This window comes from Manis pentadactyla, chromosome 8, assembly GCF_030020395.1.
Source record: "Manis pentadactyla isolate mManPen7 chromosome 8, mManPen7.hap1, whole genome shotgun sequence".
Lineage (NCBI taxonomy): Eukaryota > Metazoa > Chordata > Mammalia > Pholidota > Manidae > Manis > Manis pentadactyla.
In genome coordinates, this window is record NC_080026.1 from 14,152,242 (window position 1) to 14,165,597 (window position 13,356).

At 37.9% G+C, this 13,356-nt stretch overlaps 1 protein-coding gene across 12 annotated transcripts in view; it reads right to left on the minus strand.

Moving 5' to 3' along the window:
* Window positions 1–13,356, minus strand: part of PKP4 (plakophilin 4) — a 217,872-nt gene that overhangs the window by 33,779 nt on the left and 170,737 nt on the right. For 11 of the 12 annotated variants that reach the window (XM_057505554.1, XM_057505552.1, XM_057505553.1 and 8 more), the window contains 3 exons: window positions 11,481–11,704; window positions 4,734–4,862; window positions 3,407–3,620 (listed from right to left, as the gene is read on the minus strand). In XM_057505554.1, the coding sequence (XP_057361537.1) occupies window positions 3,407–3,620; window positions 4,734–4,862; window positions 11,481–11,704 (567 nt within the window). Of the gene's footprint in view, window positions 1–3,406; window positions 3,621–4,733; window positions 4,867–11,480; window positions 11,705–13,356 lie in introns of all 12 variants that reach the window. The other variant, XM_036883964.2, reaches the window with a different exon arrangement.

Sequence of the window (13,356 nt, forward strand, 5' to 3'; positions counted from 1 at the left end):
ACATCAAGGATCAGTCATTCTTAAAATATTACTGAACATCATTTAAAGTTGGTACCATTAAATTTTGGAACTGAGAAATGTGAATAAAAAACTTTTGTTCCCATAAATCTTGGCCTACAAGTATATGTCTATGTGCAATAAATACATGTACAATTATGCTAGATTTATATTATGACTTGGTAGTTTCATATTAGCTAAATAATGTTTATATAAAAATCAAACCTAGGTTGACATTTAGCATTCTGGAACTGGAAACTCATTTCTGAAATCCTCTGGCCCAACTTCTTTATATACGTCAATTGAGTGAAGTGTTTACACACTGGGCACTCTCATCCCAAAGCTAAATGAAGAGAACATTTCACAAGCAGTCAGTCCACATATCAGTATAAATTAAAAAGGGTAACAGTATAAAGTTCTAAAGCAATTCTTAATTTGCCCCCATCATATGAGTATGGCCAAAAAGTACCCCTTAAAGCCTACAAGCTACTGGTAAGTGTTTCCAAAGAAGAAATATGAGAGGTTAGTGCTAGTTTGACACTTGCGGTGATGACAATCTATTGGGGAAGCGGCTCTTTTTGAAACAGGAAACATCTTCCTTTCCAGGTTAGGGTCCATGTCTTTACACATCTTGTGTTTTCAGCAACTAGTGCTGTACCAACAGAGAATTAACCAAATATGGAGGAAATCATCTAAATTAGCTCCCACATCCAGAGTAAATGAGTGCATGGGTGTGAGGTCTGGCGCTACTTGAAATAAATCTGATTTATTCTCAAATGAAAAAGAAATCACCCAAATTTCCTCCACTCTGTTTCTTGTTTATTGCTTAATCTTAACAAATTTCTTGAGCTCAGCTCAGGAAATGTACTGTAACAGTTTCTCCCAAGGATCAAACTTTGGGGAAAAAAATTCAGCAAAGATCTATTCTTCCTGTGACAATTATGACAGAAGGGAAAAAGCTTCAAGCTGCACATGAAGGATGTAAGGACCAAGTCATGAAAAATCTGCCTCGTTCATTAGAAGGAAACCCAGTCTGAGTAGAATCTGTGCTTCTCAATCAGGTTGTCCCTGGATCACTGCTGAACCCTCAGGGGGCTCACACACATCACTGTGCAGCCTGTGGGCCGCCCAGGTGTGTCACTGGGAGAAGAGAGCTGGACGCTAGCTTCGTACCAAGTTCAAAGTGATGGGAAACATCAAACAAGGAAAGAATACTGCAAATAACCCTGTCTCCTCTATGCTTCCCTAATAGGGAGCTGACGGTAAATTTTTGGGTGTAATCATAATGACTGTGTTGACTTGTAGAACCGTTAAGCGCACATTCTTTTTTTAAAATTCTACTTAGCTTGTTCTCATTTTCAACTTATACATACATGCAATACATATGTATGTAAGTGTAAATTTATTTTTTGGTGTGAGAGGGTTTGATGCCTCAAAAGCATTTTAGAAAGAGGGAGTACATACTAAAAAGTCAATACGTAATTTAGATGTGTTAAAAGCATTAATATTCAAACTTCATTCAGGCAGGCAGTTTATTCCAGACTGAAGATGACATATAGAGTGTATTTTACTTTTGGCATAGATATTTTGTACCAAAGAGTACAGGATGCTGTATTTCAACATTAATGTCTTCCAAGAAAGTTGATTCCCCTTAATATTAGAGTCCTGATTGTTTGCTACATTCCCAAGAGTTACAAAATTACATCTGACAGATCCTACAGCTCTGATTTTAGTGGAAGCTAGTGGAGAAGGGGATTAATTTCAAAAAAAGTTGTTCAAAGTTTCTAAATTAAGTGTTTCAAGCATGAAAAAGAGGATAGCAAATATAAAACAAATACCCATGTATTCATATTAATATTTTGGCTTACTTGTTTCAGATTTCTTTCTTTTTAAAGAAACAGCTGGATTACACCCCCCAGGGCTGCTTTCTCCTCTTGCATCTCCTAGAAGCTACCACTATCCTGAATCTACATTCTGTCATTCCAATTACAATTTTAACTTTATTGAGTGTGCATATATCAAAAAATGATTTAGAGCCTTAACCTGCACATTTAACAATTTTATACCAATAGTATCATGCTGTATTTCTCATTCTGCAAACATTCCAGAGATTTATCTACATTGCTATTGACAGTGCTAATACGCTTGTTTTCACCCTTGTATGTGGTTTAGCTGTGAACATATTACCATTTGTTTAACCATTTTTCTAACAATGAATACTCAACATTTTCTCCTAATTCTCTATTATAAATAATGCTGCCATTAATTTGCCCCCTTGCAGAATTGTTTTCTCATTCCAACCTCAAGCACTCTGGAACCCAGGTGACGGTGCATGACATCTGGTCTCTCAAAGCAACGCCTGGCTCCTCTTGGTGTCTCAGCCTCATGCGGGCCCAACATGCCCTGACCGTGCAACATTCTTGGCGTTCCCTCTTCTCCACTGCCCAACCCTTCTTTCTACGACTGATACAGTTCAGGCTGTTAACTCTAGACTAGTGGCCTCCTAGACCTCTCGGATGCCAGGCTCACCTAGTTCAGTGCAGTCCTCCACTGCGCTGCCCGCTGGAAGAATGCATTCCAAAGCCCAAACTGGCCTCGCCATGCCTCATCATCACTCCTGCTGCATGTGGGATACAGATTCCTTATAAAACTTCTCCAAGCCAGGCCTGCAATTCTCTCTGGCCTTGTCTCCTTTCAGCATCCCCCCACCGGCTGGAAGCTCTGACCCCATACCCCGTGCTGGCTCTGAGCCTCTGCTTCCAACAGGAAGTGTCCCCCATATTTGCCCAGCCAATGCCTCTTCACCCTTCAGGACAACTTTGGTTTCACACTGACTGGGGAATTTCCTTACCCATCCTCTGCGCTCCCAAAGCAACCTCTACTGAGTCCCTTACCACTGACATACACAGAGCCACTGTGTTCCTTCTGAGTTGGACAGCCACTTGAGGGCAGGGACTGAGTTTTATTCATCTTTACAGCTTCAGTACCTAGGAAAGCATCTGAGATACTAACAGGCATTCAGACACGGCCTGGACTGAAGTGGAAGGCAGCCAACCCATTAAGTATATGTTATTTTCATGATAAAGGAAAGCCAGTTGATTTAATACAGATAGATTTAGCATGGAATACATAACAAAAAATGATGTATTCAGTCCTCTAGGAACAAGACATCTGTTAGTGATACTTATGCATTAATAAGCATAATAACTGATACTAGCGGAGGTGACCCTGTAGTCCTATGAGTGCCTTTTGAATCATTAAATTATACTTAGCCTTGGTCGGAGTTGTAAGTACCAGAGCATCATCTCCTACCTAGAACCTCCAACTCCTTCACAATGCCACCATACAAGGACACAGTCTAGATGGTTTTCAACATTCCCTCCAGCACAAGATCACCTTCATCACCCACCTGTAACAAGCTCCCTTACTTCTGCATCAGTAGATTTTCTCAACAGTCGTAACAAGGCAGGTATTCCACCAACATTCTTCATTGCTATTTTATTTTCATCTGTAGACTTGCCAAAGACAAGGTTTCGCAGGGCACCACAAGCATTCTTCTGAACTTCCAGAACTCTGTGGTCTAAAAGGTCAACCAGATGTTTGATGCCCCCTAACCTACACACCTAGAACGAAAGACATTAAGTATCAGGCCTCAGTGACATGGCATTAATCAAGGGCCAAACAAAAGTCTCTAATGGTAAGATAGCGAAAAACAGGACAACTGCAGAACATTTCAAAAGGCTGCCTTTTCTAAATAACACATGTTTTATAAACTTTAAGGGCACTCTCCCAGATGAAGCTATTTTGCCTGGGTTCATGGCTTAAGAAAGGGGAGACCTAGGTGGATTAAAGTCCATATGCGGGTAGCAAGTTCTACTCCAAGCCTCTGAACACTCACACAGATTACGCTTGCACTCCGGGTACAACGGACATCTACACAAACACAACAATGCTGTGTGTAGTAGGGTCAGAGATAACACAGGAAAGGATTTTTGATGGAAATTATTTGGTTTCTAGAATTGGTTCTCTGGACTGCTCCCCCTGCATTTCTTCTATTTGTCAATTTACTAGCACATCATTTGAATATTACTGGGCTTTATTACATCCACCTTTAGGTCTGTAGCTGGTATGTTACCTTACATTTTAAATCGATGAAAAACACTTGTGTTCTATATGACACTGCAGGGGGAAAAAGACCTGAAATGTCAAAAGAATCTGTATGTTATAGGACACTAGCCAATAACCAATAACACTGTGTTCCTATAAATGACAAAAATCTTAAAAGTCTTACGTAAAATACTCATATATATTCAGTATTAGCAACAGTTATATATCCTTATCTTTACTTAATTGTGCGTTGGCACCAATCTTGACCAGAAACCTCATAAAATACATGGGTTCCCTAGTTTCATAAACTGTAATTTTTATCTAATAGATTTTTGGAAAATAATTCTAAAATGTAGGTTAAATTGATTTTTTCTTTATGTTTCAAAAAGAAACAAATGAGTGGACACAGGAGTTGAAGATGCTAAAAGCGCTCTGGGCAAATGACCCACTGTACTTACTCCTGAGCAGTAGTGAAAGGCCTAGCTAAGCAGTTAGAGGCCAGCTGGTATCAAAATACCCCTCTGCACGGGTCTCTGCATTGCACCTGGTAATTTCTGAAGGACCCAGCAAAGGATGCAAATGGCAAGGCTCCGCCTCCCCCAGGGCGTCCCAGGCACAGGGCCCCGCACCTCCGTCTTCACTTTGTTGTCCCCGAAGCACAGGTGCTGCAGGTAGGCCGCGGCGTTCGCCTGAACGGACGGGAACTGGTGCTGGAGCATGTGAATGACCTCGGGCAGCTCGGGGTCGCGCCAGGCAAACTCCCTACACGAGAGAAGCAGGGCTTCAGAAAGGGGAGGCCCGTGTTTGAACAACACACTGAACGGAGCATTCATCCTAAGATGCTCAGCTGTGACCAAAACGGGAAGTAAGTTACAAATACCTTAAAATATATGTATGTAAATAATTTCTTCCCTTGATGAACATATGTGAAGGCCCAGATGCTTATGATCTTACACAAACTATGATGCATAGAAAGAGATTCAGGGAAACAAAGGAAGTTCTTAATATGGGTGACTTTTCCATTCTTGTTTTCCTCCTCTTCATTCTAATTTTATGCCTTTCTACCTATGGAAGAAATCTGCAGGTGCGGGGCTCAAGTAAACAAGTGCATTTCGGTGAGGTGAGAAGTCACAGGAGGGAGGAAGACAGGCTGGTGAGAACAGATCTGACGTTAGCCTCAATATCACAAATGTCGGGAGCCTGAGGAATTTTAAGAAACTCAGTTATGGTTGCTCTTAATTATAAGACAGAAATGTGGAAAATCTTAATAAAAAAAAATATTTTGTCAGTAATCCTATATCCAAAGAAAATCACTGTTGACATTTCCTGCTGGCCTTTGTTACTATAAATGTGTGCTGATGTGCACGTATGGGCACAGAATTTTTTTCCCAAAAAACTGTATTATTATTAAATAGCACTTGGTATTTCGTGAGTATTATTCTGTGCCAGGCACTATACTAGGCATCTTACACATATTAATTCATTTGTCCTTAGAGTGACCTCACAGATTTGGAGGTTGAGGCAGAGAGGCCCAAAGTCCCCTGGCTAGTCAGCAGCAGAGCAACGTCTGGACTTAGGCAGTCTCTCTCCAGAGCCTGAGCCCTCAGCCACTCGGCTAGCCGACTTCTTGCATAATGAGTATACAATTATACTAAGCATATATACTTTTATACTTTGCTTTTCCAGGTACCATCACATTGTCCGGATTTTCTGATGTCAATTGACTGACCCACCATTTGGAATCCTTGTTAAATGTGAATTTATGCTTGTATCATGTAAGGCCAGCTTCTTACAAATGTTCACAATGCAACAGATTTGCAGACTTTGATTACAGGATGAAGTGAACTGTTAATCAAAAAATGAATTAATACTCAATTAACCTTAAAAAAATCTTTAAATTAATAACCCAGTGATACTTCTATTGTCCAGTTTTTAAAAGGTCTAGAGTCTCCCTTGGTCTGGGAAGGCTCCATGAATTAACTTGCTTGTCCACTACAAAGGACCAGGTCATTCCATTCCTGCACACACACATGTCCAAACTTTCCACTCAAACAAACAGCGAATCCTTACCATGCTGCAGGTGCCTAGCAGATGCTGGAGATACAAACAGTGAGTAATACATAGTACAGGTCATGTATGCCAAACTACAAAGGTTAGTCTTAATGTCAGTAACAGGAGTTATTATTTATTGAGTTTACCTGCATCAGGGGGCATTTGCACACATTATTTCATTTACTCTGTTGCCCCACAAGGCAGGCACTATTAAATAAATTTGATACAGGAACCTGGGATTAGTAATTAGAGAAACCTAGGTGTTCTATAAGGAACAGAAAGCTAATGGAGGTTCTGAAGCAGAAGGGTGAGATTACGTGACATGGTCACAGTTATTAGGAAGACAACTCCTGTTGTGAAGGAGAGAATATACTAGAATTAGAAAAAAAGGTGGTAAGGAGATAGTCCACTCTCAACACATTTGATCAAAACAAAATAGAACCATCCTTGATTTCTCTCTTTCCCTTATCCTCCTTATCCAATCCATCAGCAAGCTCTGTCAACCATCTCCAGAATATTTAATATAAACTAAACCCATCCATTCTCTCCACCTTCCCTGGACCACTAACAGCCTCCTAAAACTCTCTCTGCCTTAAGTATCACCCCTGATCCCATCCACTCTTTGCATGGCAGTCAGATGATCTCCTGAAAACTGAAGTCAAGGGTGAGGTGGAGAATTCTAGCAGTGGGGACAGACTGGATGATGACATCAATAATACACATTAAGAGTACCACAAGAGAGAGGCAGGTAACACAGCAGAGCAAGCACAGAACTGGAGCTAGATCGCCTATGTTAAAGTCTCAGGTCCTTCATTTACTATGTGATTTTGAAGTCATTTAATTATTTGGAGATTCAGTTTCCCCATCTGTGAAAAAGGAGCAATAAAACGACTGTTTCTACCTCCTTCTTAGGTTGGCTGTGAGGATTAAATTGTGATGATATATTTTAAAGTATTTTATATTCTTTGAATTATGATATACAGATGTTTTATTAATATTCATCATCCCTGAAAAATGAACTATTATAAATAGAGGCATTCTCTGTAAAAAATACATTTCCTTTTATGCACTGAAACTCTGCTGAAAATCTGTCTGAAGCCTGTTATGTAAATCTATGCTGTAATTAAGAGTGCAGGGCACTGGAGAGGAGATTCCACAAGTCTGTAGGACTGCCCCCAAGTCCTTAGTTAAGTGCTGGAATGTGATTTCATCTTTCCCTGACCACTCACAATCATTACAAATACACATTTTCATCCTCTTTAAATGGCACGGAGATAGTCAAGAATTCCCGGCATCCTTGGGTACCACGAGGACCAGACACACAAAGGGTGGGCTCTAGCTGGAGATGGGCAGTGAGGCTTGGCTGGCATCAACTCCAGCCTTGACTTTCAGCAGAAATTTATGCTGGGAAGGTCGCCATCCATTCCTGGGCAGGCCAGATGACACCAATGCCTACCAGGATTTGCTTCATTAAAACCTAAACCCAGACTTCTGTTTTCAGCCATGATGGAGTAACTGATACCGGACTTTGTTTTCCTTTCTATGAAGAACGGACTAACTGTATGAGGAAACTAACTGTTTTCAGGCCCTGGACAGCAGGTAACATGAGAATTTAATCCTTGAGAAAAGGGAACTACCCTAAGAGCCCCATATCCACCTGGTTTTCTGCCTCAGGGCACTTTCTGGACCATGGCACAGGAAGCTGAGCCCATGAAGAAGCAACGCAATGATGGACTTAGTGGGCTGAGAGGGAGAGTAGAACTTGGGGTTGCCAAAGTGGTCAGAATTTGTGGGGCAGGGTATTGGAGAGGAGGGAGTGATGCAGAGGAGATTCTACAAGGCTGTAGGACTACTCACAAGTCCTTAGTTGAGTACTAGGCTGTGCATATGCAGGGCACATATAGTGGAGTGGCTGTGCAGAACTGAGAGCTCAGCATATGCCAGGGGATGCTGGACTTCTAGCCCAGCCAGAGTGCAGACCTTAATAACAACTAACTCAAAATTTTGTCTGTACAAAGGCCATGTTTAGGAGCAAGAACTATGCCACAGAATAAGGGCCATATGCTAGGAGTAAGACAAATTGGAAATATACCCATATTAACACAGAACAAAACTAGTCTTGACAGAATCAAAAGCATCTGTTAGTAATTTAGTTGCCTGTGACAAAACTTGGAACCTAACAGGAGACAACATAATTCAGTATATAAAAGGTAGTATATAACAACGGTTAGCATATAATTTTAAATAGCTAGGCATAAGAAGAGTGACTTGCAAAGAGAGAAATTAAAAACAAAGAAACAAACAACAGAAACAGACCCAGAGAAAACACAGATATTGGAATTATGAGAGGAGGACTTGGAATGGTTTTTATAAATGTGCTCACTGACGAAAAGGAAAAGATGTAGGTAAGGAGTACACCAATGGGAATGCTATCAGAAACATGGAAACTATAAAAGTACCAAATTCAAGTATCTGAAATTAAAAAAAATTCACTGGGTGAGCAAAACAGATTGGACACTGTACAAGAAAGGACAGTAAATCTGAAGACAGCTCAATAAAAAATATGCACTCTGAAGAATAGAGAAAGAAGATTTTAATACAAGAACAGTGCTTTAGTAAGCTGTGAGATAATGCCAAGTTATCCCAGGAGAGAAGAGTGAGTTTATGGCAGAAAAAAAATATTTAAAGACACAATGGTTGAAAATGTCCCAGTTTTGGTAAAAATCATCAAGCAACACTCAAAGAATCTCAGTGAATCCCATGCCGGCTACATGTAAAGAAAACTATACCTAGGCCTGTCAAAGTAAACTGCTGAATGTCAAAAATAAAGAGAAAAATCTGAAAGGCATCCAGAGAGAAGATACACAATCAGAAGAATGATACAAATGGTATCTGATTACTCATAAGAAACAACGGAGGTCTGAAGACAATGAATACCATCTTTTAAAGTACTGAAAGAAAAAAAATCTGTACCTGTCAGTCCTGAATTTTATATCTAGCAAAAATATCCTTTAAAAAATGAGTGAAATCAAAACATTTTCTGAAAAAGCCGAGAGAATTTTTGCCAGCAGACATGCAACACAGGAGAGGCTAAAAGAAATTTTCAGGCTGAAAAGAGATGAGTCAAGGTGGAAAGTTGAATTTATAGGAAGATTGTATGAGAACTATAAATAGTAAACATGTAGGTATATATAAAGACCATCTTTTAGAATTCTCAATTTCTTTAAAGTACAATTCACTATACAGTAAAAAATAATACTATATTATGGGTTTTATTATGTATGTAGAAGTGAAATATTTAAAAATAACTAAAGGTCAAAGGGACAATAAACAGAATCACTCTGTTGAACATCACAAATTAGGTAGGACCTGCTCAAAAGGAACACTATGAATGCTGCCATTCTTAAGTCACTGTCACTTTCCACAGAAAGTATTGTGTTACTACTTTTAGGTGCATGATTTACACTATTTATAAATTTTGCTTCCAAACTAGATATTTAAAAAGCCTCAAAGATTTCTTTTTATCTAGAAAATATTAGTAACTTCTTTACTCTGATAGGGAATTTTTCAGGCTAATTATAATGTGGCATTAATGATAAAGAAAGGAGGTTGAAAAGTGAATAAAATATTAAAGCTGCCATTTTCAAAACTAAAAATTAAATGTTAGTTGTGAATTTTTTATTTTGGTTTGAATAGTCAAACTTCAAATTCATCTAGATTCCAGATGCAGCTAGAATAAACACACCTATTATTATAAGATAATCATCTTACAAAATGCATTATCAGTAAAGTCTCACATAATCAAAGCTAGCCATAACAGTTTTATGCATTAGACTATGAAACTATTATCCTATGAATAGCTGAAGTGTATTATATGAAATCCTTGTTTATATAGTGAACCGACTCATATCAGAGGTCAAAACTGAAGTCTTCAGGGATATGTATTAAACTCAAAAGCTCTAATCACACTTCAGTGCCTTTCTGGAGAAGCTGTTCTTTTCTCTGCAGGTTCAGCTGAGGTATGGTCTACATTACGTACAATTCAAAACCCTTTTGAGAATTTCTGCATCTACTGGTATATCCTAGTCTTTTGTCATTTTGAGAATTTAAGAAAATGAAATCATGTAAAAGTATTTCTGACTTAAATATACTGAATATACTATTAGAAAAATTATTTTTTTAAATCCTTAAAATCACAAAAAGGTGGCAAACAGCAGTAGCAGAACCAAATGTGTGTGTGTGTGTGTGTGTGTGTGTGTGTGTGTGTGTGTGTGTGTGTGTATATATATATATACGTACTCTGTAGGAATTTTAGGCAAAAGAGTAAATTGGTGGAGTGGTTTTAGTGAAACAGTGGGCTTCCCATTCAACTCTAAACAACTTCAGTTGTTTTTAATGGCCAAAACCTCACTCATGCTTTTAATTCACATTCACTAGAATGAGTTATTAAGTTGCTAAAAATGAATTCATAATTATAACAATTTTCCAGTGAACCAACTACGTGTGGGTGAAGAATGAATGAAATCTTGTTAATAAATGCCTTAAAGTAACACTCAAGCTGCTTAAAATTTAGTAATAATTTCACTCAAATTAAAATTCTTTTAGTTTCTTAATATTAATTAAGATATTTCTAAATATTTTAAGTGGTTTTAATTAAAGGTGAGGCCACTTTTTCAGAATCAAACCAGCACTAAATGACTCATACTTAATGAAACATGTTTTCTACATGGCCAAATAAAATTAAAAGAAGGAAGCATCTACTATTTGCCAAATGTTTTCTGCTTATGAAATAGAAGAATTCCTTGTAAATGAATTTCTCCTAAACAGTGGAAAGCTTTTCAAAGGACCTAGTTTAATTTAATAAAAGCACAACATGGCATTGACCAATACAATAAAAAAAATGTGCACAACACTGGTATTTCCTAGTTTAAAGCAACCATATGCACTTTCTGAAGCATAAATCTGAAAATTCAGCCAGGATAAAGGAAAAGGGGTAAAATTATCCTTTAAATATTTTTGTGTATTACAGACTAAGAGGCTATCCCAGGTAGCTGCCCTGGTGAAGTAATTCAATGATGAATTCTGCAGATATTCAGATGTATTTGTGCATTCTCTAACTTACTACTGCAGCACTGAAAGAAGGAATCTGTCTTTAAAATGAAATTAACCTTAATGACCTACAGTGTGGGGGAAAACAACTGTAAAGATTAGAGATAAGGAGTTACTGATATTATAATAGACTGAGCAACCTGAAAAATATTCAGAAAGAAGGAACTGGCTGTCTCATGTGGCACTGTAGCATTCCGGAGACTCATAACCGGTACTTGCCTGGGGTCTTTCTGAATGCTGTCTATTGATGGGGACCTCGTGGTGCCATCGTCAGCCGGTGCTGCGTGCTGTAGCCTGTTGTAATTGCACTCCTGGACTCGGTATTGTATTGGCCTGTAGGGCTCTGCATAGCTAGCTGTTGTGTTCAGAGCATAATTATTTCTTTGGTATGTAAGGGTACTTCGTTGGCTGGATGTCCTTTGCAGATTTCCAACACCAACTACAAAGTCAACATTTTAAAAGAGAGTAGTTTGTTCTCCATGAAGTAGTATTTTTCAAAGTAAAAACATTTTTAACTTTAAGAAGGATTACAGTTTTTAACAATTACATAAATTGCTTACTTGTATATTTTACCAATCTCGGTCACTGGTGCTAAAAAAGGCACTTATGTTTTTAATATACACAATGTTTATGTCAATTTTATTGGCAGGAAAAGCAATAAAACTATATAAATTTGCTTACATAATAGGTCTTAATATGTTTATTAAGATTCAGTAACAAAATGGCAAGAGAAACATAGGAAAAGAAACTAGTGGCAAAATTTCATTATTTCATTTTTAATAATAAAAAATAACAAGATATTTATTCAAATTTGTATATAACTGAAACCACCAAACTTTGAACTCAGGTTACTTATTTTGATGTACATTTTATTTATAGATATATTTTTTTAATATCTACAAACATGTATTTATGTATGTACATATATGTGTATTTATGATACACATTTTATTTATTTTTATTTATAGACCTGTGGATTCTGATACCATTAGAAAATTCACTTCACAGGAAAGAAGACTGACATTTCAAATTCTTCTATAGCTACTTCCTTAAATTATTTCAAGGTGCTTATGTACAATAGTATAACATACTGTATTTAACATTTCTGTCCTGATGATTGCATTAGTTATCTCTAACAACTGTATACACATTCTTCCTTCAATTCAAAGACTTTAACATTATTTATTTCTTAATCCTATTAAAGAAATTTCTCAATTTAAGGAACATAACAAGTGAACTAGTTCTGCACTAACATTTATTTAAAATTGGTACATTCTATTGGAAGAAAAATCATATGGGGGAGCAAACTGTCAGTTTTTGGCAAAGAACCAATTCAAATACAGTCTTCTCTCTCCTGGAGTTTTGGGAGGTGTGCCTCCTAGAGCTATGCCTGGGGGTAATCACTGCTACCTGGAGTTCATTTGTGGACATGTTAATAAATCTGTGGTACTTTTATTTTTGTTGTTTAAAGAAGGGGCCTTTTGAGACTCTTGTGAGCCAGACATACAGCACAATCTGGCAGCTCACAAGACCACAGGCTGCAGCTTTTCTGCTCTCTCGGCCACTACAGAGTGCCGTAAGTGTGAGGGTTGGGGTGCATAGACGTGATGTTACTGCATTCTGTCCCAGATTGAATCTATCATAAGCAACACTTATTTCACAGTCTGCATATAAGCATTCAAAGGAAACCCAGTATCTAGAAAAGAGTAGTATCAAATACATTTGGGGTACATACTAGCTAAATCAAAGATAGCCAAGTAACTCATGTAGAGATCTTCAATTTTCAAAAATTACAAAGAAATATAACAAAGCCTTTCTTTTCTGTATCTGATATGCTTTTAAGTGGAAGGGAATCAGATTTATAGCTCTACAAACTTATTTGTGAATTAACAGTACAATCACTATGTTCATTGATTAGACTGAAATAAGGTAAAAATATATCACCTAAAAATAGGTACAAATGAACTTCTGTTCTACTGTTTATTGATCTGCTGTCACAGCTGCTTATCTGATAGCCAAATGGGCAACATGAGTTCATTCTAACAGGGGAGCCAATGTCAATAAAATCTTTCTACTCCTGGGCCTGTGAAA